The sequence below is a fragment of the Halichoeres trimaculatus genome, unplaced genomic scaffold (genome assembly GCF_033239565.1).
Source record: "Halichoeres trimaculatus isolate MK-OKI-2021-1 unplaced genomic scaffold, fHalTri1.1 fHalTri1_scaffold_20, whole genome shotgun sequence".
NCBI classification, from domain to species: Eukaryota; Metazoa; Chordata; class Actinopteri; order Labriformes; family Labridae; genus Halichoeres; species Halichoeres trimaculatus.
The window spans coordinates 27,227,384-27,254,285 of NW_027437198.1; the positions used below are offsets into that span (position 1 = coordinate 27,227,384).

At 37.4% G+C, this 26,902-nt stretch overlaps 1 protein-coding gene across 2 annotated transcripts; it reads left to right on the forward strand.

The window, feature by feature from the left end:
• tmem184a (transmembrane protein 184a) lies at positions 1-25,452 on the forward strand. 2 transcript variants are annotated; one of them, XM_074697654.1, is made up of 10 exons: positions 1-457; positions 1,914-2,135; positions 7,326-7,491; positions 8,397-8,487; positions 12,600-12,675; positions 17,490-17,581; positions 19,574-19,743; positions 19,819-20,016; positions 23,673-23,919; positions 24,244-25,451. In XM_074697654.1, the coding sequence occupies exons 2-9, from the start codon at positions 1,914-1,916 to the stop codon at positions 23,900-23,902; spliced, it is 1,245 nt and encodes a 414-aa protein (XP_074553755.1). In that variant the 5' UTR covers positions 1-457; the 3' UTR covers positions 23,903-23,919; positions 24,244-25,451. The 2 variants fall into 2 exon arrangements, with proteins under 2 accessions (XP_074553755.1, XP_074553753.1); XM_074697652.1 differs by having other exon boundaries at positions 23,673-25,452.
• Positions 25,453-26,902: the final 1,450 nt, after the last annotated feature.

Sequence of the window (26,902 nt, forward strand, 5' to 3'; positions counted from 1 at the left end):
GGCACGTGATCAGCTCACCTGTGCCCAACCTGTTTATCTCTTCCATTCCTGTGACTCGCCGCTGAAGGAGACAGACAAATCCCCCAGTGTTTACCCTCTCAGTTTGCTTTGGACTGGTTTGTCTCAGTAAACGCTTCGGGCTCCCGCCTTTCTGTGGGATCTCTCTCCGTGGATTCAGGTTCAGTTTGAGTTTTCTACCGAACCCGCTGCGTGGACTTCGACCTCGGTCTGGCACCTGTCTCAAACAAGGAAGTCCAGTGTGTGGAGCCCGGCTGTGACGGAGGCGACGGGCCGTCTGTCCATGGCTGTGGAGGAGCTCGGTTAAGGTCTCCTAAAGGAAATAAACCTTCATGTTGATCTTCATGTTGATCTGATGAAACTGGGTTAACTCAGTCCAGGGCAGTGGACGGAATATTCCTCCTTTACGGACTGACGCTGCTTCACCTGAAGGGACAAGGTGAGCAGTTTGCTGACGTACTTTGAACGCAAGGAGTGTTTGACTGTGACCATTACTGTAGGGCTTTGTTTATGTTTCTTTGCCTTTGTGTTTTTTATTATTAAATTAATATATTTATTTGTTGTTAAACAGTAAAATCCTGCTTGTGTCTGTCCCCCATAATCAGGGGTCTGCGACCTTAACTTTCATAGGAAACGTTTGACTTCAGTTCACCTGGATTACAGTCATTCAGGAGCCACAAAATCTACTTTATCTTCACTATTAAGACAAAATTATGACTAGAATTATATACATAGTTAAAATCTAGAGGAGAACTGTCTAAATGAGAAGAGTTTTGAATTTATGAAACTGAACATGAGATGTGACAAAGTGGAATTTTACCAAAAAATGCAATAATAATAATAATAAAAAAATATATGAAACATAATAGCAAAAAAGTCTAAAAAATTATAATTTCAATGTGAAAAATTTGTGAAAGTACCCAACAATTTTGAAATTAAAGAAAATTTGCAAACACTTGAAAAAAAAATAAATTAAAACAACCCCATAAATCTGCTTTAAAAAATTTCACATGTTAATACAAAAAAAATTGCAAAATTTAGATGTATATGACTTGCATAAAATGATTCTTTATAAAAATTGCAAAAATTTGCAAAAAATAAAAAGAAATTCTATAAAATAAATTTGTAAAATGAATTTAAAGACATTTCAATCAATTTTGAAAGTGAAAACATTTGCAAAAATTTAACTTTTTTATTTAAGAAAATTTGAAAAAAATAAAAAAACATAAATTTGCTTAAAAAATTAACATGTAACATTTTTTAAATAAACTTCCAAAATTTAAATGAATAAAACTTGCATTAAAAATCCTTTTTTTAAATATTGCAAAAATTCATTGAAGAAAGTCTCAAAAATAAATTTGAAAAATTAAAATTAAAGAAATTTTGTGAAATTAAAAAAATGAAAATGATTACATTTTTTTTCAAAAATTGTAAAATTAAAATAAAAAAAATTTGAAAAAAAAATTGTTACATTTTTAAAATTTTCAAGATTTTAAGAGAATACATGAATTTGATTGCATTTATTGGTATATGGTATTATTGCCCATTTTTGTTGTTTGCTTATGTCCTGCCACATATCAAGCATGTATATCAATCTGGCACATTGTCAGTTAAATGAATCCATCCACACCAAATTAAAATCAGTATTTTCTTCCAGATTAGTCTTTTTGTAGATGTAGTTATCTTCCCAGGGCTGTAAAACTTGAGGTTAGCCACAGGTGCATGGAAAGTTGGTGGGCTGCCAGTAAAGTCAAAGAGCCACATGAAGCTCCAGAGCCACAGGTGTAGGACTCTTGCTCATGCTGGATCTGCCTCAATCAGAGGTTGTGGTGTTACTCTCTCTGAACCTGTCAGCTCCTGTCCTACACTGACTGTCTGTGTTTCTCTGTTTTCAGATGAGCGCTTCATTCGCAGACGTGGATCCATCGGCAGAAAACGGCTCCATCGTTCACCTGGATTCACCAATCCTCCCCGACAAGTCAGACATCTCTAACATGACCATCATCCGCACGAGCAACGGCTCCATCATAGAGGACCAGATGTTCCTGAACACGGTGACCGCCCAGGCCCTCTCGGGGCTGTTCGTCTGGACCGCCTTGCTCATAACCTGCCACCAGGTGAGTTCATCAGAAGCAGCCTGGACTGTGTCTGAGTGTGGGCCTGCCTCTGTGTGAGTTATGGAGCTTTACAGCACTGCACTCTCTCTGATGTAAATGTGTAATCAGAGTTGGTTCAGACAGATTGGACCCCCCCTCACCAGGGACAGGAACACGCTCCTGTTTCCATAAAGCGTTATTACCTTCCAGCGCGCTCCTCCTCTCACACACATGCTTTATCTTATCTGGTCATAAAATATTTCTTTCTCACCAGGCAGGTCTTGTGCTCTCTGCCCCACTGCATTGTGGGAGTGTTGTTCCCTCTTTGATAGTGTCTATCAGATTAAAACAGACTGAAATCCTTTAGCTGATTAGAGGACGATGAATTCACGATGAGCAAACGATGGTCAGCGCTGCCCACCTTTACCCAGAAAGCATTTCTCTGTCTCTGTAAATCAGCGTTCCCTCTCGTGTTGTGAGTTACCCACTGTGTGAAGATGATAGCTTATCATTATGGTTTATCATTTGCAGAGAATGCAGCAGGGTGCAGTGTATTATCTGCAGGGAAATCAATCGCTACGGCGATAACATTTGCAGGGTCATAAAGGATGAGCGCCTTGTTTTTGTGTTGGCTGTGGTTTTAATAGCACCCAGATTTAGTCAATTGAATGTGCATCCATCCAGAGTCCTCAGGCTGAGAGCGATGCACCAGGATCATGTTCCTGTGAACACGCATACGGCCGTTACTGCGTCTGTTAAAGAGCTGTAACACTTATGGCAGCGATCTCAGCTTTAATACCCTCACAAAGCATCCACATGTTGCATCCTGTGATCCAAACACAATCATTGTTCAGGGATTTGTGACTCAATATACAGCAAATTGGTTTCTATCTTTTTAATATAGCTCTTGTTTGGCCAAACACTTGCCAGCAAGACATTCTAATTGAACAAATAAATAGCAAGTATACCACCGGGAGAGTGGAGCGGGTCTGCAACAGGCGAGCATCTGTCACAGAGGGAGGATGAAATGGTCTGCAGGACTCGTGTTGCAATGCTGCTGGTGTTTCATCTGACTGGGCTCCAGAGGATTGCTATAGAGTCTTAAACTCACATTGTGAATACTAACACGCAGAGACAATGACCTCAGATCCCCTGTGCTGGAAAGTGGCCGGTGCTTTTTGGACTGGTAATTGCCGGAGTGTGAGCTGGTGGGTTTATTGGTCCCTCTGCAACTTTAGAGCAGCCGTCCACGTGTAAAGTAAAGTATGGCTGCGTCACATTAAAATGCATGCTTTTCCTCACTATACGGGCTGTGATTAATCTGAACAATGCAGGTTTTTAACAAACGGTTCCTCTAGTGTAAACTGTGTCAGAGCAGAGATCAGCCTGAACTTAGTGCAGGGAGCTGGGGCTGCACGGTTTGGTCTAAAACCAATAACCTGATATTTTTAAGTTATATTGCGGTGCACAGCATACATCTTGATATTCTGATTCCTCCCCTAAATCCCTATATGAATTTTAAACCCAGCCTTTTGAGATTTACAAACCGACTTCTTAAGACATTTGCATGACTATTTGTACTGAATGGTCACTATTAGGGTGGAACAATTTTGGAAAATATATATTTTTTTGAAGTGGAAAGCATTTGTCATCTGCATTATTTGATAAACACAAGCAATAAATCCTCCTATGATTTGAGCATCAATACGAATGATGCTTTCAGCGTATGAACAATTCTATCCTGCATGATTCATTTAATTCATTTTTTATAATTTTATTAATTTATATTTTATTTATTATTTTATTATTTTATTTATTATTTTACAATTTTATTTTTTATTAATAATTAATTTGATTTTAATATATTTTCAATATTTTTATTTAAAACTTTATTCATTATTTTATAATTTTTTTATTTATAATTAATTCTAGTTTTTCAATGTATTAGTTTAATATTTATATTTATTCATTTATGTATTATTTTTTATTCAGTAATTTTATTTATTATTTATAATCTTATTTTTCATAATATTATTTATTTACATTTCTATTGAATATTTTATAACATTATTTTTAAAAATATTTTTTAAATATTTTTACTCATTATTTTATCATTTTATTCATCATTTTATAATATAATCTTTATTTATGATTTATTTAATTTTTAGATTTTTTATTTTAATACTTATTTTATTTATCAATTTATTTATTTTTTATTGTTTTGTAACTTTATTCATTATTTTTAATTTTATTTTTCATAATATTATTTATTTTCATTTCTATTTATTATATTATAATTATTTTAATTCATAGGTTTATTTCTAGATTTATTTAACATTTACTTATTTTATAATTTTGTTTATTTAATTATGTACTTATTATTATTAGTAGTAGTAGTAGTTGTACTAGAACTATTATTTTTGTTAGTACTGTTAAAATTTTAATTTCTGGCTTTGGGATTTGGAAATTGCATTCTATTACACGTCTGTTTCAATTTAATTAACTGTTCAGCCCTGGTAGTGATTTAGCCATTTCATACATCTGACATGCAACAACCCACGATATATTGAGTATATCCAGGACTTCCCCCCCTCCACTGGGAGCCTTTATTTTTAATCCATTCATCATTAACTGTCCCTGTCCAGGTTAAGATCTGTGTTTATGCTTCACTCCTCATGCAGAGATCAACAAACACAGCTTCATGCCTCCTCCACCCTCTCAGTAATCAGGCTTTAATGTGGGACGTCTACGTGTCTGGCAGACTCGCTAAGTCGTGTCCAGAGAAAAGTGTTTGTGAAGTAAAACTACAGAATGTGGAAAGTACTGCAGAGCTGCTGGTTGATGAAGTGATTTCCAGAGAAATGTAAGCATCAGTGTAAGCACAGTTAACACACCTTTGTATCATTAACAGAGAGAAGAGGGAGTTGTATAAACTGATGTTTGGAGAAGAAAAGTTAGAGTAACTGTCCAAACTTTAGTCTGCAGCTAAGGCTGAAATTTACAGTAAAAAGACTCAGAGATAAAGCGTCAGATTCAAGCAGTGATCCATAAAACTGAGCATCACCATCATGGAGTCTGAGCTGTCGTCTTACCCACTGATCCAAAACCTGCAGATGCTCCGGTTCCTCTCAGACGGACTGAAAAGGCAGAAATTCAACTCATTTTAAGACTAATCACATTCATCAGTTTAGAAAAAGACGTTTGATTTGTTGAAGAAACCCTGAGTCGAAGTCGTCGGGTAGTTTAACTCATGTCTGAGTGACGGCGGTGGACTGTAGACGTTGGGCCCTCAGAGGCGGCGATCATCCGTCCATTACTCACTCTGTTGAACTCATGTCTGTCTGTGTTGACTTACAGATCATAACGTATTTGTTTGAGATAGCAGAGGCGGGCTTGTCCCTGTTTGGCCTCACTGTAACGTCAAGCATCACACATGTCTTATTTATGTGTCTGTTTATAAATGAAACACCAGAAGAAGAAAGAATCAGGTCTGTTTTTATAAAAGATAAATTATTTATTTGCTCATCCAGATAAACATCATCCACTGGGTGTTTTCTTTACCGGCGCTGGTGGATCAGATCGATCACACCCATGTGGTTTATTCTGCTCTGGTGTAATTACTGTCAGGAAACCTGTTGGTGCACGTCCTTTCTCCACAAACCAAACGTCTGTCATCATCCAGCCTTTTTATTCTGAGATACAGGTAGGAGTGTGTTAATGAGAACAGTGATTCATTCATCAGATTCATTAATGTCGCAGATTTAAGATTTTTTTCAAGATTCAATAATTTATTACTGTGTCAACACTGACAACTGGGTTTTGTTCCAGTGGGCGTCACGCACTGATAACACTCACACACACATTAACAATAAAGACAATAAAAAAAAGATAAAGGAAAATCCACCTGCTTTATTAAAAAGCCCAGTAAAATTAATTGGATAAATTCACAGAAAATAAACACAGGCTCTTGTGGCAAGATTTAGCGGAAGTTGCATAAAATTTCCCTTAGACCGGGGGTCTGCAACCTTTATTTTAATAGCAGCCATTTTTCCTCTGCTCACCTGGATTAAAGTAATTAAACAGCCACAAAATCTACTTTATCTTTACAATAAAGACAAAAAAATGTAAAAATTCTGAACATAGTTAAAATCTTAGTATCTAAAGGACAGTTTTTTTTTGTTTTTTTTTTTTATTTGTTTTTCCTTTTTTTAATTTATAAAATAATACATAAGATGTCAAAATTTAAAAACATTTACAAAAATTTAAATTAAAAAAATAAAAATTTTAATAAATTTGCCCAAAATTATTATTTTTTTTTTAATTTTTTTAAATCTTAAATTTAAAACATACGTAAAAAAACTCATTCTTTTAAAGTTTAAAACATTTTTTAAAAAAATGCAAAATTTGCAAAAAATTGAAATTTAACATTTAAAAAACAAATGAAATTCAATGTATGAGATCAGCAAAAATATCAAGTTTTCAAAATTTCAACCATTAAAAAAGAAATTTGAAAAAAAATTAAAAAGATATTTAAAAAATATATTTGAAAAAAATATTTAAAAAAGAAATTTAGAAAATTTGTAAAAATTTAAATCAATTGGAATTTTAGATTGTTTAAAAAATCATTCCTAAAAATTAAATTTAAAACTCAAAAGATTTTTTTGAATTCAACTGCATGTATTGATAGTGTCACTCAACTCATCAATTTTAGTTTTTTGCTTTTGTCTCTCCACATATCAAGCATGTATATAAATCTGGCACATCGTCAGTTAAATGAATCCATCCACACAGAATTAAAATCTGTATTTTCTTCCAGATGAGTCTTTTTGTAGATGTAGTTATCTTCCCAGGGCTGTAAAACTTGAGGTTAGCCACAGGTGCATGGAAAGTTGGTGGGCTGTTGATGTTGTAGGAGGTGAAGTAGAGCGGTGGCAGGCTTTATTGACAGATGGGATGAAGATTTAGTTCAACTAAATGTTGAATAGATGATAGATGAATAAATAGAAAAGCAGGGTTTGTTTTTCAGGGCAGAGCTCAGGAGGAAATAAATCTGTGGTGTTTCAGGATTTCTGCTGCAGGCTGTTTAGTTTCATTTTACAGGAATGAAGTTTCCTCAGTGATTAAACTGATAAACTCGTCCTTTGACTCGGCTCATCTGGTGCAGGAAGTGTGTGTTTTCCTCTCCTCATGTTTTCTCGTGCTCTGTTGTAGATCTACACACACCTCCGATCCTACACGGTTCCCAACGAGCAGCGCTACATCATCCGCATCCTGTTCATCGTCCCCGTCTACGCCTTCGACTCCTGGCTCAGCCTGCTCTTCATCGTCAACGACCAGTACTACGTCTACTTCGACTCCGTTCGAGACTGCTACGAAGGTGAGCACGGCGAGCCCTCACCTTCACCTCCTCTGCCTCAGGAGGTTGTTTCTGCCCTACATTCAAGTCTGAGATCACAGCCGGGAGAGGGAAAGACAAGGAAGTGACCAAACTCGTTTGAACAGCAGTCTTTGTTGTCACCTCGGTCGAGCTTTATTATGTGAGGTGTTAGATTTCAGGGAGGATCCTTTGTGTTCACTGCTTTCTGTCTTTTCACACCAAAGGCTAAACAAGTCCACAGGACTCAGTTTGGGATGTTTTCTTGATCCAAACATCACAAACTCTGATCAAACTCTGATCAAACTCTGATCAAACTCTGATCAAACTCTGATCAAACTCTGATCAAACTCTGATGTGCAGATTGCTTTCTACACCCCGACTGTGTTTATGTGCTGAAGTTTTCAGACCCAAGCTTTTCACTCATGGCAAAGGTGAATCATATGCAAAATGGATTACAAGCAAAGTGCGAACAGGAAAGAAGGAAATCCATTATTCAGGAGATTAGTTTCCAGTTTGGGGCCAATTTTGTGGCTGATTGATGGCGTAGAGCATCAGAAAGCAGAGAGAGACGAACAGCAGCAGAGACGACGGCTAAAACATAATGAACCTCCTCTTGACTGGACACCATCTGCATTAGCTTCATTTAATCCCTCCTTAAATAGCAACAAAGGATTAGGAAGGGATTTCCAAGACACAGAACCCTGGGAAGCTTCTTAATGTAAGGACTGAAACAGTTATTGTTCCAAAATGTAGCTCTAATTATGTTTTTATCATACGTGTTCTCAGCTCAGGCAGCGTTTGACCTTTTTTAATTGAAGATGTCGTTAAAGGTGATGAGAAATGTTTCTGAAGAGAAGTCAGTCCATGAAGAGTTCACACACCTCTCTCTGCTTTTTCTCTTCCAGCTTTTGTCATTTATAATTTCCTGAGCCTGTCCTTTGAGTATTTGGGAGGAGAGAGCGCAATCATGTCGGAGATCCGAGGGAAGACCATACAGTGAGTGCTGACAGTCACCAAAGTCACACGTGCAAGGGTCTGCAACCTGCAGCTCTGCAGCCTCATGCAAACAGACCACTGAAAATTATCAGTTGAGTGCTAAAATTTAGTAACCTGTTTAAAAAATGAAGTGTAACTAATTTAATACATTTTTATTATCAAAACAGATTTTTACAAATTTTGAAAATTTCAATTTTTTAAGGAATTTTAGAAAAAGTAATTGTTTTTTTTTCCAATTTTTTATTTACCATTTTTTTTTAAATTGCAAATATTAAAAATTCCCTTTTTTGCTAATTTTATTTACTGATTTATTTTTTTTTAATTTAGGCAAACATTTGTAATTCCTTTTTTAAAATAAAAAAATATGCATTTAGATTTTTTTGTATTTTTTTTTTTAAATTATGAAATTTCTATTTTTTGGTGAATTTATACTTTTTTATTTTTGCAAATGTTTTAAAATACAAAAAATAGTATGTTCTTGCAGTTTTTAAATTTTAAAATAGTTTACAATCTTTGTAATTTTTCTACAGCATTGAAATTGGTAAAAAAAAAAAAACAATAATAATAAATTTGGAATTTCTTTTGCAATATAATTTCTTAAAATTTTTGCAAATGTTTGAATAAAAAAAGATTTTTCTAAATGTTTAAAAAGTTTAATTTTATTTTTAAATGTAACTTCAATTATTGTCAAATTTATGAAATTTCTATTTTTATTTATTTATCTATTTTCGCATATAAAATAATTTTTAAATTTAATGTACTATTTAATAAATAAAAAATAATAATATTAAGATTTACATTGCCTAGATTTTAATTATGTGTAAAATTTTTACACGTCCTTGTCTTTATTGTGAAGATAAAGTTGATTTTGTGGCTCCTGAATGACTTTAATCCAGGTGAGCTGAAGTAAATGGCTCTTAGGTTGCAGACCCTTGTACATGTGCATTGTTTTAAATGTAATAAACCAGTTTGTTTCAGAGGAAAATTCCTTCTGTTTTCAGAATATAATCATTGGTTTCATGTTTTAATGTGTCAAAGTCAAACTTTGTGATCCAGCTCTGCTTGGCGTTGGTGTCAGGAGGTCGTACTCTGCTCCTCCTGAACACAGCAGATGACTCTGTAATAATTATTCACTACATGAGACGTATTAAAACGCACGGGGCAGAGGACGTAATGAGTCCGGCTCTCTTGAGACGGCGCTGTGTGTGGTTGATCAGTTCTCTGAGTGGAGGAGAAGCAGAGACGTCTCCCTCCATCATCAGCTCCGTGTTCGGCTTTATTCGTTTGACCTCTGTTGACCTCAGACCGACTGAAACACATCCAGAAGATGAGCATATGACATGAACATGTAATCTCATTGACTACATGGTTTGAATTAATGATATGAATAAAAACTCTGAATCCATTTTTACGTGTTGTAGATCCTCCACAAACGTCTCTTATACACCGTCTCCTCCTCCGTTTATCTGCTGTAAACTTAAGTATGGTTCACTTCCCACATTTAGAATCACAAAAGGTCCAACGTCCACCTCGCTGCCCTTGAACAAGCTTTTAGATCGATAGTGACCATACAGTGAAAGAGCAGGAAGAGCAGCCGTAAACAAACGTGCTTCTTATCAGGGAAAGTTCCCCCTATCTCTGAGGGTTAGACCGGACTCTGATAGACCGGACTCTGATAGGCCGTGTTTTATGACTCAGTCAGCCACAGGGCTGCAGCTCTTTGCAGGGAGAGGAGTGAGACACTAATGTTGATCCCTGATAAATGATAGTAACACTTAACATGAGCTATGGAGACTTATGGAGACACATATTTTTAACCTTCTGTTTCAGAAACAACCTGCTCAGCCTCCGTGTTCATGAGACACTCACGTTTAACGTCTTTAAGTCATAAAAACTCTTAGATTGAATTGATTAGATTGAAACAGATAAACTGCACGATCATCGTTCCAGGAAGAGATGAAACGATGAGATGAAATTTGTTGTAATAATTCACCTCAGATGTCCAAAGTCTCTGTGAATCAGCTCAGACAACATGCGTGGACTCCTTTCAGCCTCAGGCCAGTCTGGATTTGTTTTTCAAATTGAGTTCGACTGAATATTCATGCATCTGTTTGCAACTGAGCAGGGTGTGTTTGAGTTTTGACTCAATAAATATCTCAAAGAAGAGGCTAATGTGTTGACATAGAGTATCATTAAAAAATGCTTCAATCTGGAGAGCATCTCAGATTTATGAATCTGAAGGTGTTTCAGAAAGACTTAGACTGAGCTCCATTTTTTTTTTTTAAGTACAAAATGTCTTTTTAGACTGGATATGAGCCACATTCACCTGATCAGGCCAGAAAAATGTCTAATTTCAAGTTATTTAAAGATAAAATTGAGGTCTAAAATGTGTGTAACCATAGACTGTTAAGAAAAGAAAAAAAAAAGGACATCACCTTGCTCAGCTCAAAGTGAGTTCACCTCAAAGACTGCTCCCCCTGGTGGCTGGCTGCAGTGAAGGTAAAAAAAAAAAAATCCATCTTCCCAGTCATTCCAAATAGGCTCTGGCCACAAACTAAAAAGAAAAATCCTAATTTTTTGAAGATTTTGCAAGTTTAAAAAAAAATAGTTATAATTTTTTTTTCTTTTTAAAGTAAAAAAAAAATAGCAACTAATTCTTCTTTTTTTTTAAATTTGTGAAATTTTGGCTTTTTTTTTTATAAAAAAAAGAATTGGGCAATTTTTGAAATAAAAAATAAAAAATTTACAGTTATAATTTTTTTTTTGAAGATTTTGCCAATTTTTAAAATTTTAAAATTTTCGAAACAACTTGCAACTCATTAAAAAATTGATACTTTTGCAAATTTATGAGATACATAACATTACATTTTTTATTTCTAATTTAAATATTAACAAATTCATTGAAATTTAAAAAAGTAAGATGTCACATGTACAATTTTATTTACGCAAAAAAAAAATCTTAAGATAATTATTTACTAGATTTCTACTCTGTTTAGATTTTTTTTTTTGTTTTTGTTTACACTTTTTTCATCTTTATTGTAGAAAAACAATAATTATGTGGCTCCTATATGACTTTAATCCACGTGAGCTCTTATGATAGAAAATGGATGCTTTGGCTCAAAGTGTGGTCACTACGAAGACTGCTCCCCCTGGTGGCTGGCTGCAGTACAGATCAAAAATCCATCTCCCCAGCCTTTCTAGATGAGCTGTGGTCATAAACTAGAAAAAAAATATCAACACTTTTTAAATATTTGGCAAGTTTTTGCAAAATATTAAAATACCTTATCTTTCTTTTTAAAATGTTAATAATTTTTTGAAAAATTAGCAAATTTTTGAAATAACATTTCTTTTCAAATTTATGAAATTTGGGCAATTTTTTTAAAAATATTATTTTTTTGGCAATTTTTGCAAAAATTTGCACTTTTTATTTTATTATTTTTTTTTTTTTATAAAAAAATGTTCTTATTTTTTAAATTATTGAACTTTTTTTAAAATCAGATTTTATTTTATGCAGATTCACTCAGATTCTTTTAAAGCCTTTACTGTGCAGACTCTCGCTGCCAATTAAGCAAATTTTCGGGCAAATTTCTCTTTTTCCATTGGCAGATTTTTTTCAACTTGTTCCAAGTAATTCAGACCTGATTTATGTCTTTGAATAACTTGAAACGAGACATTTTCCTGGACTGATCAGTTGAATGTGGCTCAAAATAAGAAAGAATAAGACAAAAACACGTGATAAGTTTTCAGTTTTTTTGCAGAGTAGAATTATTTACATGTTAATGAAACTCTTGTTGCCTGAGGCGACGTGTTCCCAGCCCTCGTCTGTTTAACAAACATCAGGAAACCCTCGTGTTATCCTCTGACAGCCGTGTTAAACTGTGAATCACTCTCAGCACCCTGACAGATGCTGCTGGAGGAGAAATCCTCCGTCTCTGGGTGAGATGATCCTGACGTTAAATGATGGATCACGTGAACACATGATGCTCATGTTTTTTCCATCCTGTCCTCACACAGACCTGCTTCTTTTATCTGATCCTAGCCGTGTGATTTGTCCGTGTGATTTGTCCGTGTTGACACGCCGTAATGCCTCATCAGCCCTGTCGTCCTCACAGGTCCAGCTGTATGTACGGTACCTGCTGCCTCGTCGGGATGAGCTACTCCATCGGCTTCTTAAGATTCTGCAAACAGGTGAGCTTCAATCATCCACTTATCTCTGCCCCCGGAGACGCTTCTGGGGACGGACGGAGCACATTTGCACACGGTGGAAATACATCAAATTGTTTTTGAAAACAATACTTCACCTTGAATTACTCTCCTCTCCAAAGCTCAGGCTGCTAAAAAGTGACAGCTGATATAATTGCTCCTGTGCTTTCACGGGATAACATCCTCTGACGGAGAAAGAGAAGGAAAGCAATCGAGGCCAGGTGAAAGCCGTTTGATAATAAACACTGAAAGGTGATATGAGCTGTCAGCGCCGGCTCCCTCCCCGTGTCTCAGGGTGTCGCGCAACCTCCCAGACTCACTGATGGAAATTGAAACTGAGAGTTATGTCCTCAAAACAAAACACGGCTGATATGAAGCTTTTTTTTTCATAAGCAGGAAATAACAAAGACTCAGAGGAAACTACACTGAGAAACTCTTCCCTCTGGAGGTTTCTCTTCGTCAAAGTTCGTTTCCAGACTGGACAGGAGGATCAGGATCAGCTGGTGGGAAAGAGACGAGTGAAACGTCATCCTGATTATCATTCACACACAGCAGAGCAGTTCAGAAATCAATCCATCGAGCGTTTGAGAAACGATTAGACGCTGCTCTGCAGGTTCCCCCATAAATCGACCGACTAACCGGGATCAGAATAACGACTTCCTGTCATACATATTAATTTATTCTGAGTGGATTACAACACAACCTGATTATATCGATCACGCCGAGCAGCTGAGAGTCAGACGAGAAGAAGACTGAGCCCAGAGAAGAAGAAGAAGAAGAAGAAGAAGAAGAAGAAGAAGAAGAAGAAGAAGAAGAAGAAGAAGAAGAACCAGTTAAAACCAATTACCAATTAAAAGTTTAAAATTTGGCACTGAAATTTATTTTCCGTGTTGAACTCAGTGCAACAGACAAATACAGGGCCAGAGAATACAACATCAAAAAGATTAAAAACTCCAGTAAGAAAGGTAAAAAAAAAAAAAGGGATGTAGTCTCCTGCACTCAGTTAAAACATGAAAAACATTCACAGACTGACCACAAAAAGGACAGAAGAAGAAGAAGAAGAAGAAGTATGGGAAGGAGAAGAAGAAGGAGAAAAAGGATAGATGGATAGGTAGATAAAATACTTTATTTTTTAGAAGTAGAAAAAGAAGGAGAAGAAAAAGGAGAGGAAGAACGAGGGGGAGAAGTAGGAAAAGGAGGAGAAGGAGAAAAAGAAGAAGAAAAAGAATAGGAAAATAAGAAGAATGATAAGAAGAAGACGAAGAAGAGAAGAAGAAAAGGAAGTTGAAGAAGAAGGAGAAGAAGGAGAAGAAGAAGAAGAAGGAGAAAAAGAAGAACGAGGAGGAGGAGGAGAAGAAGAAGGAGAAAAGGGAAAAGAAGAAGAATGACAAGAAGGAAAAGGAGAGAAGAAAAGAAGAAGAAGGAGAAAAGAAGAATAATAAGAAGAAGAATGGGAAGAAGAAGTAGGAGAGGATGAAGAAGAAGGAGAAGAAGAAGGAGAAGAAGATAAATAGAAAGAATAAAAGTAAGACAAAGAAGAAGGAGAAGAAGGAGAAGAAGAAGAAGAAGAAGGAGAAGAAGGAGAAGAAGGAGAAAAATACAAAGGATAAAAGTAAGACGAAGAAGAAGGAAAAGAAGAAGGAGAAGAAGAAGAAGAAGGGGAGAAGAAAATGAAGAAGAGGAAGATGAAGAAGAAGGAGGAAATGAAGAAGAAAAATAGTTAGTACTTTAAGTTCCTGTGAGGAGTTTTGAAGTGGTCTTGAAAAAGTCTCCTTCTAGATATCTGCCTGATTATAATCCACACTTAAAAATGAGAATATCAACACCAATATCCAAGATCATAAGAAGAAAGCTTATCAGAAGAGAGATAGAGCACGAGCTAAAGGCTAAAACCCAAGCTAAAGGCTAACACAGGGACTAACTGTTTGTGATAATGTCCTTTTCATTGAACATCACAGACATGTCTCAGAGCACTGGGCTGTTAGCTGAGCTACATATAAACAGCTACTAAACTACATACAAACTGACAGTGTTAGCTTGTTGTCACGTTAGCCTACAGATACATCAGAGCACCAGGCTGCCGATAGCACTACATGTAACCGGCTGCTACAATGTTAGCTTCATGTCACCGTAGCACTACGTAACTGTACTGATAGATACCTTACCTCAGCGCGTTGTATTCAGTTGAGAATTGTCTTGAACAAAGAAAATTTGTTTCAGTTTAATTCCAAAACAAACACACTCTTCGCTAACAGTCATTAATGACAGTGTGTGTAAGACCCCGGGCCAGAAGGTGGGGTAGCTTTAGAGATCCAGATAAATAAGGAGGAAGGAGGAAGTGAACAATCAGTGACCGTGCTCATGGATTTGACTCTTTTCTTTTTTTTTTTCCTGACACTCAGAGGCCTCCGTAGCATCCTGTCCACATATCGCTGTCACCACCATCCTCCCCCTGTCGTCGTGTTAAACCCTAAAAGCTGCCAAACGCAGAGGTCCAACTTCTTTTCAGGGACCAGCTCATCAGGCTGGCAGCTCTCTCTCCGTCCTCCTCTCCCGTCTGACTGGCAGCTGCCACTTAGCGATGACACGTCAGTAAACTCAGCCCGATGTCATCCCCTGAATCAACGGTTAGAGAAACATCACACCGCAGAGCAAACTGACAACCTGCAGACAGCACGACGAGCTGCAGGAGTCAGGAGGAAGTTTGCTGAAAACACAGACGGCGGTGAAACCATCGGCCCGCTGCTGCATCGATTTCATTATTAAGCTGTTATCAATATGGATGAGTCTGAGGGCCGCGTTGTTAAGCTCGGAGAGGTGCTGCTCTTAATTGGACTCAGGAGAAATTTGAAAATCAGAGCTGTCAATAACTGCAAACTGTGAATTATTACATACAAAGACGATGCTGGTCGTCGATACAAGAGCTGCACAAATTTCAGTGTCGTAAAGAAAAGTGGGGACAAGACTCAATAAATGTGATATGATGGATTCATCATTTCATCCAGTGCTTAGATAAACTAGTTTTCAAGGAGTTTGTTAAATCAGTGTCACACAGTGACTCTGATAGGTGATGTACGGAAGCCCATTCATGCCAGTTAAAAAAATAAATTAAAAAAGGAAAAAAAATTACAAGATAATAAAGTTGAAATGATGAGATAAAAGCAGTCATAATTATGGGATAAAAAGTCAAAATTTTGATTATTATTATTATTACTTCATTATTATTATAAAGTCAGAATTATGAGTTGAATATAAGAGTTGTAAGATATAAAAAAGAAATTATGAGATCAAAAAGTCAAAATAAAAAGATTAGGAAATCATAATTATGAGACAAAAGGTGGAAATTAATTGATTAAAAGGTCATATTATGAGATAAAAATTTAAAATTATTAGATTATAAAAGTCATTGAAAAAAAGTTATAATTATGAGATAAGAAGTTGAAATTATAAGATAAAGAAGTAAATCATAAAAAAGGCAAAATTCTGAATTAAAAGCCAAAATTTTGAGAAAAAATTGAATTTGCGTTTAAAGATAAAAATTATGAGATTAAAAAATCATAATCATGACAAAAATATGGCAATTGCAAGTTAAAAAGTTGAAATTGTCAGATAAAAAAACCATAATTAGGAGATTAAAAAGTCACAATTAAGCAACAAAAGACCCAACAATAAGATGAAATAGTCAAAACTATTAAAAAATTGGAACTATAAGATAAAAAAGCAGAAGTTATGAGAAAAAAGTCATAATTTTTAAATCAAAAGTAAAGCAAAATGAGATAAAAGTCATATTTCTGAATTAAGAAGGTGAAAAAATTGAGAAAAAAAACATAATATTGGGTTTAAAAATTAAAATTATGAGAAAATCATAATCATGACAAAAATATGGAAATCATAATTAAAAAGGTGAAATTGTCAAATAAAAATTTAAAAATACTATTTAAAATAACAATGAAATAAAAAATCAAAATTATGAGATAAAAAGTTGAAATTATAAAGTGGGAAGTCATAATTATCGATTGGTTTCTTCCTGTCTGCTTTCTCATAAGTTTGTTTTTTTACCTCATAATTTTCTTTTTTTTTTACTTTTTTTTTAAACTGGCAGTAATGGGCTTCCGTAGTCTACAGATGTACAGATGTATAAATGATGTGACGATGTGATGATGCCTGCCTTTAATCCAGCCGTGTTATTAAAGCACGTTGTGTTTTGGATGTGGAGCGTGTCATGAAGCATCATGCAGACGTATTTACTGTGAGAACATTCAGAGTGACAGGCCGGCGCTGGCAGCAGCGTGTGAGGAGCAGAGAGTGTCAGACTGAAGAGCTTCAAAGAAAATCAGGAACGTAAACAATCACTGATGTCATTTTATCAAACCCACCGCCAGCTCCGGCCATCCTCTGTCGTCTCCCTCCAGCCAATCACGTCCAACACTTCTGCTCTGTCGCTGACGGGAGTTTGGAGCAGCCTCTGTCAAATTGGTTGGTTCAGGCTTCAGTAGTCAACACAGAGGACACCTGTCCTGGTTTATACGCCGCGCAGGTCCACGTGTCGCTGCGTCTCGTCCGAGCAGCCGGGACGTTTTCATGACCCAGGGGAAGACGATTAGTGACATTTACTTTTTTTCCTGCACAGCTTCAGAAAAGATGATGTTTCTGGTGTTGAAGAGGAAAACCACCACTTCACCTTTCTTCACCTCTTTCCTGCTAAACCTGAGTGTGTGTTTGAGTTCACCTGATGAGACGGACACACACTTTGACGTCTGTTTCATGTGTCTCACTCTGAATCCTAATGTCTCCTCCAGGCGACTCTCCAGTTCTGCGTTGTCAAACCCATCATGGCCGCCATCACCATCATCCTGCAGGCCTTTGGCAAATATCACGACGGAGATTTTAAGTGAGCAGCACCTCTTCTCCTCCCATTTCTCTCCCTGTGTGTCTAACAGATCCGTGTCACAGCCAGTAGCTCTGTTTGTGAAACCTTTCTGAGTTTACAGGCGTCGTATGGAGCATGAGACGGCGTGGAGCGTGCTCCATACGGTCCCAGCTGTGTCAATCTCTCCTCCTGGTTATTGTTGCTCTCACAAAGACTCAGGGCGTTTTGAGATGAACTCAGAAACGATATCACTTCATATAAAAAGCTCCCGAATGTGTCTGCAGAGCTCTGAAATGAAGATCTTTAATTCTCTCTGTTTGATGCACTCAGCCGAGCATAAAGGGAGACTCGTTGTTTGATTTCTCACTTTGCTTTTTACATCCAGGGATACAAAAGACAAATTCAATCTGAGAGTATTTCCACTTGTTTGTGAAGAGCCAATGAGGGCCTCACAGAAAACGGAGAGTTTAATAAATTTGATCAAAGAGTCTTTTGCTGAAATCAAAAGCTATAAAATCTGTAGCCCATAAACTCTGCTTGACTTTTATTCAGGTGCTCGTCCCCGCCTCCCCGTTTATCGTCTCTCTGAAGATTCAGCTGTGACAACACTTGTTTCTAAACTGCTCAGAAACAGCAACGAGTTCAAGGAGGAGTCAAGACAGACGTTTCCAATCAGCCTCCTATCATCATCCTCTCAGCGCCGGGCTGAAAGATAGACCTGATTAGATCCTACCTGCTTATTTCTCCATATACTTCAACGGCACAATTAGGCGGCAGAGTTAACCATCCGTTTTCACGTCTTTCTTTAAGCTCCGCGGCGTGATGATTCACAGATTGTTTACTGCTACGCTTTCAGCCGAGCGTGCCCTCCACACTGCATGGAAGTAATTAATGAAGTCGCAGCTGGGTCCTCAGAGGAACGGTGATGTGAGGGAGGCTCACGAATAAATACAGACAAATACCCTGAAATCAGATGGCGAGCAGCTCTGTTTAAACAATGATAGTTCTTTCTAAAGCCCTTTTCAAAAACTCAGACACTTTACGATTGTTAAAATCAAGCAAGGAACACAAGTCAAAGCAGAGGGTGGAGGCGGCTATAGAGGGCGCTCAGTCTCCCTGGGTTCAGTGCTTGGTTCTCTGAGGTTGGTGAATTAGGGGTTGGAGAAAAAAATCAAAAATGAATATATCAAGATTTTTTATTAGAAAATATCAAAATCATGATTCGTAATCCAAGTCTTGGAGGGGATAAAAGTTACCACTTTTCTCCAGCAGGGGGCGAAATATTTCTCTCTGACTCACGTGATGAGGATTTTTGGGGACAATTTGGCTCCAGAGGAGACCGTTAAAAAAAAAGACGTCATCTTGCTTGGTTCGCCACAAAAACTGCTCCCCCTGGTGGCTGGCTGCAGTATAGGTCAAAAACTCAGTCTCCCCAGTCATTCCAGATGGGCTGTGGTCAAACTTTAAAAGATTAACACACCTGGTAGAAATGTTTCTCTCATCTGATTGTTGTGGTGATTTGAAGATATTATTTGGCTGTCTTGTATCCAAGTCCTCTTTTTTCTGAAAAGTTTCATTTTCATTAGTTATATGAGGTTAAAAGCGAGGCTTTACATCATGTTTAACGATGACCACAGCTGCCTTTCTCGTGTGTTTTTATCAGGGATTATAAAATATATCAGGAGGTAGAGTCAAGAAGTGATTAGACTCTCGAAAGAAAAAAAAAAAGATTATTTTTTGTAGTTAAGTGATTGGAAATTGTAGGGCATCCATGTTTTTATTTCAGTGAGGCAGTTGATGTTCGTGGAGTGTGTGAGTGTGGGGTTATGAGTTGGGGGAAACATAGAGCTGAATTTTATCTGCATTACAATAAAATGTTGATGGTTGATGAACAGAAGGGGACCAAGCATCGAACCCTGAGGGACACCTCGAGGATAAACTGTGGCTCTTACGTTTGAGGATGTTTTTGTTATTAATCCACTAACAGGTGTCTTTCCTCTTGTTTCTGTGCAGCATAAACGGAGGATACCTCTACATCACCATCATCTACAACTTCTCCGTCAGCCTGGCTCTCTACGCCCTCTTTCTCTTCTTCTTCGCCACCAGTGACCTCCTCAGGCCGTATGAGCCCGTCCTCAAATTCCTCACCATCAAATCCGTCATCTTCCTCTCCTTCTGGCAGGGTAAGTTCACCCTTTCACCTCCTGTTCTGGTTAATAAAAGCTTAAACTGCAGATAAAAACCTCTGGTTTCCGCAGGAATGGTCCTCGCCATCCTGGAGCGCTGCGGCGTCATACCCAACGCTCTCTTCATCGACGGACAGGAGGTCGGCGCCGGCACCGTGGCAGCGGGCTGGCAGAACTTCATCATCTGCATTGAAATGTTCTTCGCTGCCATCGCCCTCAAATACGCCTTCCCCTGCACCGTCTACCAGGAGAAGAAAAACGACGTGCCAGGTGAGAGCCGTGGTCCGCTCGGGGAAGCGCGGACAAAAGCTGATCATTACCTCCTCGCCCTCGCCTTGAAAACGTTGACATGTTCTGAGGCTAATTGCCCTTCTCCCCCGCAGAAAACGGACTGACACCGGCTGGAGGTGTTAGCACTAACAGTAATTGCATTACTCTGTGCTTTTTGCAGCCGTCGATCCCACTCAGACTCACTCTCACATTCAGATCCCACAGTCAGTCCCTCCATTTGGATTTATTCATCCATATTTACACTTCTTAACTCAACTCAAACGCAGCGCTGTCGTGATCAGCGTGTCAGAGCGTCTGGGCTTTCATCTTCCTCAGCAGAGCTCGTTTCCTCTCATAACTCAGAGGGAGGAGATGATGAAGAGGACTCTGACGCCACAGTACAGTAACTGGGCCCTCCTTACACATCAATGGAAGCTCAGGGAAAAGCCTTTAACAGCAATATCAGTCATTCTGCCATATTTCCCGCTAAGTGGAAACCCCGTCTCCGTTTGAGCTGTGTGGATTGTCAAAGCGCTGGAGGCCATGATGAAAACTGTTTCTCTCTGAGTGAAAATGAGAATCAATGAAGATAAATAGAGGAAATTACTTTTCTGTCCTTAAACAGTTACATTTCTTTGTTCTTTTGTTTTTTGTCGTTTTGTTATCCAGGGTTCCTACAGCTCAAGCCAAGTTCAATTTAAGACTATTTAAGACTTTTTTGAGGCCGTTTGAAATCAAATTTAAGACCAAGTCGACAACGAACCACAATTGAAACAAACAAAACAACAAAATAAAAACACCACATGATTTACCTGGGTAAGAGGCCATTTTAACCGGATGTTTATTTTAAATAAAACATCACTTTTTGTCTTCTTTTTAACCCCATTTTTACAGCTTTGTGCCTGTTTTGCCCCCCATTCATCTTTTTTTTTTTGGCCACTGTCGGAAACATTTTTCTAATTTTTACATGTTTTTTTTTTATTTAATATCAAATTTTATTCCCAATTTTGCTGCCAAAAACTATTTTCCTAAGCTACTTTTGGATTTTTTTGCAAATTTTTCCCAATCTTTATTTATTTATTTATTTATTTTTGCAATTTCATACCTATTTTGCACCTTTTTTTATCCTTTTCCCACTTTCATACCATTTTTTCCCAGTTTTTGCAATTTCATCCCGTTTTTTACCTTTATTCATACACTTTGTCCCACTTTTGGACCATTTTTATCTTTTTAAGCCCGTTTTTATTCCTTCATTCCTATTTTGCCCCCATTATTTTTTTTTTTGACCACAGTCAGAAACATTTTGGGAATTTTTACATGTTTTCTGACATTTTATTTCAATTTTAATTTCCAAGTTTGCTGCCATAACCAATTTTCTAAGCCACTTTTGGATTTATTTTTTTTTTGCCAATTTTTCGCCTTTTTTTCCCTCTCCAGGCACTGTAGTTAAAACCAAGACATGCGTCTGCTCTGGAAGATCCTGGTGCAGCCACATCACTGCTTTGTTAGTTCTGCTTTTGTGATTACTCGATGTTGCCATGACAACAAATCAGTGAATTCTTTTTTAAAAACAGATACATTTTGCTAAATATTTCTTCAATTCAATCTAACATAAATCTTATTAATGTGGTTACATTTTTAAGACTTTTGAAAATTGGATTCAAGACATTTTAATGCCAATTCAGGCCTTATTTTTAGAACTATGAATTCAATGCCTTTTAAGACTTTTCAAGGATCCGCAGGAGCCCTGTTATCCTGACACGAGTCACATTAACATCCCAGCTCTGCAGCTGCACCCACCCTGAGGTGTTGATGTGTGTGATTGCAGAGGTTGCCGCTCCTCTGGCTTCCCATTCATCTGCCGCGGCCCCGTGGAGCAGGCAGGCGGGGAGGCAGGCGGGCCGTAACAAGAAACCCAGCAGACTGTGCCTAACTGCTCCACACCGACACCCTCCCCTCTCCTCCTCCTCGCACACCTCCCCATCTCTTTGCCACCTCCACAAGCCGACCCCGACAGCTCTGCCGCTGACCCTTAAGCAGAAGGCTGTAGATGTCTGTCTGCTTCTTCTTTATTTCTTTCTTTTTTGCCTGGAGACCCTTTTAGTCCTGCACTAAACTGGACCTGGTTCACAGCTGGGTGTGCAGGGGCCAGCGTAGGAGCGATGACTGCGACTGTTCACTTCATTTAGGTTGTTTCTGAAAAATGTGAGGATGAAAGGCACAATTCTTTCTGATTTAGTGTTGGCTTTAATGCAGCTGTGAAATATGTCCACCCTGTCTCTGAGAGGTCGGGTTTAGCAGAGCTGAAACAAGAGGGCAGCGAACCAGGAGAGAAAATTAAACCACAAAGGCAAAAAGACAGCTTCAGGAGTTATTTTAATAATAAACCATTTCCTGGTCAAGGTTTCATCCTCTTATAGAGTGTGTTTCCCGCCTTCAGTGAGTCACATGACCAGCTGCACGGAACTCTCAATCATTGTGACATCATCACCAACTGCTGCCCCTCTCAGGAGAGAAACTGACCCAAGTTTTTAAATATAGATGCCACAATTTTGACCAAATCTCTGTTAAATCAGATATATTGTAGTAAATTTAATCAGGAATCCATCCATGTCATTTTTAAAGCTGTACCACTTTTACTTTTTTGTGTAGAGGCCTAACTGCCGCAGCTTGTGTGGAGCTAGATCGTCCTCTCCCATTCATTCTAATGAAGGGAGCTGAAATGGCGTCTTCTTCGGGGTTCACCAACTTTGAGGGCTTGTCATTCAAAAACCGCTTGAGAAACAACAAATTCATGCAGAGCTTTTGTAAAACAGGGTCCACTCTGTCATCTGTGTGAATTTCAACCCGATACCATTTATGGCCAAGGAGAAGATCATTTTTGTTTCAGGCCCAAAAATGTGGCCTAAATTTATTTTGAAAGGCAAATTGCCGGCTTCCTGTTTGAGATAGCTCAGGGGTGTCTGCGTGTAATTTGTGTGTCTCAATGAGACAAACATTTTGACATTAGTTTGGTCTCTCTATGATATTCCTACTGCCACTGAGAGCAGTTTTAGTGTGCCTAGGTGGCGCTAGAGAGCACATTTTGGTACTTTGGGGGTCAGGTATTGTATTATACTGAATTTTTGGCTGAATCAGATGAGTGTGCTAATTTTGGTGAGTTTTTGAGCACATTTAGCTATAAGGTGCTCACACAGAGCAAGGATACATAAAGACAGTCACTGATGACGTAAAGTTAATTAATTTTTTTAAAATGTTAAAATATCAGATCAGTAAGAGTGCAGGACCCTTCATCCTCTCTAAATAAGTGATATTAATGTAATTAATAAAACAGACTCTGTAAATGTGTTCTGCACAAAGATTAGAGCTCCCCCTACTGACTGACTGCAGTATCTATCATAAAATCCACTCCATGTTAACAGATGGAGCATAAACCAAACTATCACATCTAAAAATACACAAAATTAACTTTTCTCAAACACATTTTTGGACGTTTTAATTCTTTTTTTTTATGTGGCCATGATTTAATCTTTCTAAGAAGTTAAATTTAGATTTTTCACAGAAAACCAGTTTTAAATTAATGTAAAACTTTTTTCATGGATTTCTTGGTCTGGACACAGAGCAGTGACCACTTGTCCTCTTTCCTTTGTCCGCAGCCAACAGCCCACCCTTACAGAGCATCTCCAGCGGTCTGAAGGAGACCATAAACCCAGGAGACATGGTCCAGGACGCCATTCACAACTTCTCCCCGGCCTACCAGCAGTACACGCAGCAGTCCACACAGGAAGTGGTTCAGCCCAGCGCCAACGGGAAAGTCTCCTCAAGCAACAAGAGCAGCCGCAAGTCTGACAAAATCATGCTGATCACCTCCGATGATGAGTTCTAGTTTCCAGCAGCGTCCGGGTGAGTCCTGGTCCCACCTGTCCCCACCTGTCCCCACCTGTCCCAGCTGTATCTCATAGCCCACAGAGCTGGATTGAATCAAGGTGTTTAATTGTCATTATCCCAGTATTAAAGATGGACCACTTCTGTCTGTTCCACTTTAGTGAATAATTAAAGCACCACGAGGAGATTTAGATTAATAATGCTTTTTAAATTCATCGCTCAGTGACCAGAGAGCGGATCCATCCAGCTCAGCAGGAAGATTCAGAGACAGACTTTGCGTTTTGTGAATCAGCTGCTGGTCGTTCAGCAGAGATCCTGAATCTGTCTCTGTCGTTATGTCAGAGCCGATGCTGCAGCCGCCTGAAGCGCCTTCCCTCTGATTCCTGACGCTTTCAAAGAGGAGATGATTAATACCTGACTGCAGGTGGGGGAGCGGGGGACGCCGCTGACGGCTGGGAATGACACTTCATGGACTGTGTCCCGCGTTTGAAGTGCGTGCTGCGTGGTTTCCTGACAAATGGGACGACTTGTTTCAGAGACTCGCTCATTTTGGAGCCGGCTCTTCAAACTGCACGCCGTAGCACTTCACAATCCTTTGTTTCCTTTTGACAAATTGGATGAACCCCAGAAAGTGAGGTTGGAGGTGTTGGTATGATTTCTCCCAGCATGCTAAAGAAGATGATTCAGCTTCTGTACAGCAGAAGTTCACAGCACTACGATCATGTCTGCTTTAATCCACGGATCAGATGTGTCCTGAATTTGATTTGTGTAACTCTTATGTTCTTTGTGTGTAAAGCTTAAACTTTTAATTTAAGGATTTTATGAGTAAACGTGTGGTTTAGATGTAGTTAAACCATGATTTTATACTAGCAGAGAGAATACATGAAACTGTGTGACTTACCAGCTGTTTTATTCTCCACCTGTGTTTTTAAAGAGGCTGTTTTTAATGTAATACTGAGTGATCACATGTACATGTCAAACCAGGTTGTTTTTACTATGATACACTCTTGTGCCAATGCTAAGCAGAGACTCGTGTACAAACTCCTACTCCAACAATACAAAACATAGCAGACCTGTGTGTTTGTGTTTGAGATTAAAGCGTTTTACTTTGTTCAGCCCTGAATCTGTGGAGTAAATATGAACATCTCGCTGAAGGAAAAGCTTTATTTGAAAGTACAAAAACAGACACAGCAGACTCATTTAGAGAAATAATTTACCAAACTTAAAATCAGAGCAGAAACAAAAACAGGTTTTATTTGTACATGAGGGTAGTTCATTGAGAAAACATGTAAATACATGGATGTAAAAATAATTTAGGTGTTTTTTTTTAATAAAATTACACAATTCAAAGAAATAAATATAAAATATATATGAGCAGACTAATGACAAGTTGGGTACAAACTCAGTTTATGCTGCCGTGTTTCTGACAGTTGCTCATGAAGCTTCAACACGTTACCACAAAACCAGAACCAGGATCTCCATCTGTAACACTGATCCCACAGCTGTTACACCACCTTCACATCTGCCTGACACAAGGGTCTGCAACCTCACGTATCTTTAAAAAAATATTATTGAAAAACAATTATTGCATTTTTCTTGAAGAGGGTATTGATGATTAAAGACAGTAACATGAGATAAAGTCATGTGTTAACATTTTGTTAAACAAAATTTGTGTCACACCTCGCATTAAAGCCTGCCACAGCTCTGAGTCAGCTCATTTACCTGCCAACATGCCCGCTTATTATACATGCTTGATATGTGGGGAAAAAAAATTGGCAAACAAAAAAAGATGCTTTTAGCAATATCAAAAAAAAGTTTTATCAGATTAAAGTATTCTTTTAAAATTTTTAAGTTTTTGCAAATTCTTTAATTTTCAGAATTGTTCGAAATTTTGGCATTTAAAAAAAAAAAATTAAAATTAAAAAAAGAAAATCTGAAATTTGTTTAAATTGTTATAATTTCAAACAATTTTTGAGTTCTGCAAATTATTGTAAATTCAAAAAAAAAATGAATTTTTGCAAATTTACAAATAAATTGCCAGTTTTTCTTATTTGGAAAAAAAAACACTTTAAAAAAAATCTAAAATTTGTTTGAATTTTTAAAATTTTAAACATTCTTTTGAGTTATGCAAGTTTTTTTATGTAAAAAAAAAAGATTTTTTTTGCAATTTTTAAATTTCAAAATTGTTTGAAATTTTGCCAGTTTTTCTTATTTGAAAAAAAAAAACAATAAAAAATCAAAAGTTTGTTCAAATTATTAAAATTTCAAACAATTATGTGAGTTTCCTTAAATGTAAAAAAATATATATATTTTTTTTTTTTTTTTTTTTTTTTTTTTTGTGAATTTTTAAAATTCTAAAAGTTTTGGAAATGCTTGCAAATTTATCAAAAAAATAAAAATATAACGGTAATTCACAAAAAAAATTAAAAAACTCCTCATTCAGATTATTATTCCATAAATTTCAACAATGCTTAGAATTTTATCCACTTTATTGTGAAGCTAAAGCAGATTTTGGGCTGAGGCAAAATGGCTCCTATGAAAGTAAAGGTTGCAGACCCCTGATCTGACCCATCATCCAAACACATGCTTTATTCCTTCTTTAAAAAGCTTCATTGAATTTTCACTCAAAACTTCCTCAACCAACAATCGAACGTTCCACACTCTTAAGTTACAGACGGTAGCTTGTAGGACTGGCAGAGCCGTGAAAAGCTTATTTATCAAAGACGTGTTCAGAGGACAGTTTGAACCTCACCTTAACAACCTTTTCCATTTCTGTACTCTAGCTTTAACATGGTTCATGTGGAAATCCTGAATAACTTCTACAGCTCCTCAGAGTGACGAGCTTCAGTCGGGATGATGGAGGGTTAACTCTCCCTAAAATATCCACAGAGTGTCTCTAGAGAGATGGATAAACTGTGTTTTCTAAATGTTTGCCTGCAGTTTGACGGTCTGAGAGCAACATGAATCTCTGCTCAGTCACTGGATGTCAGATTAACATCAG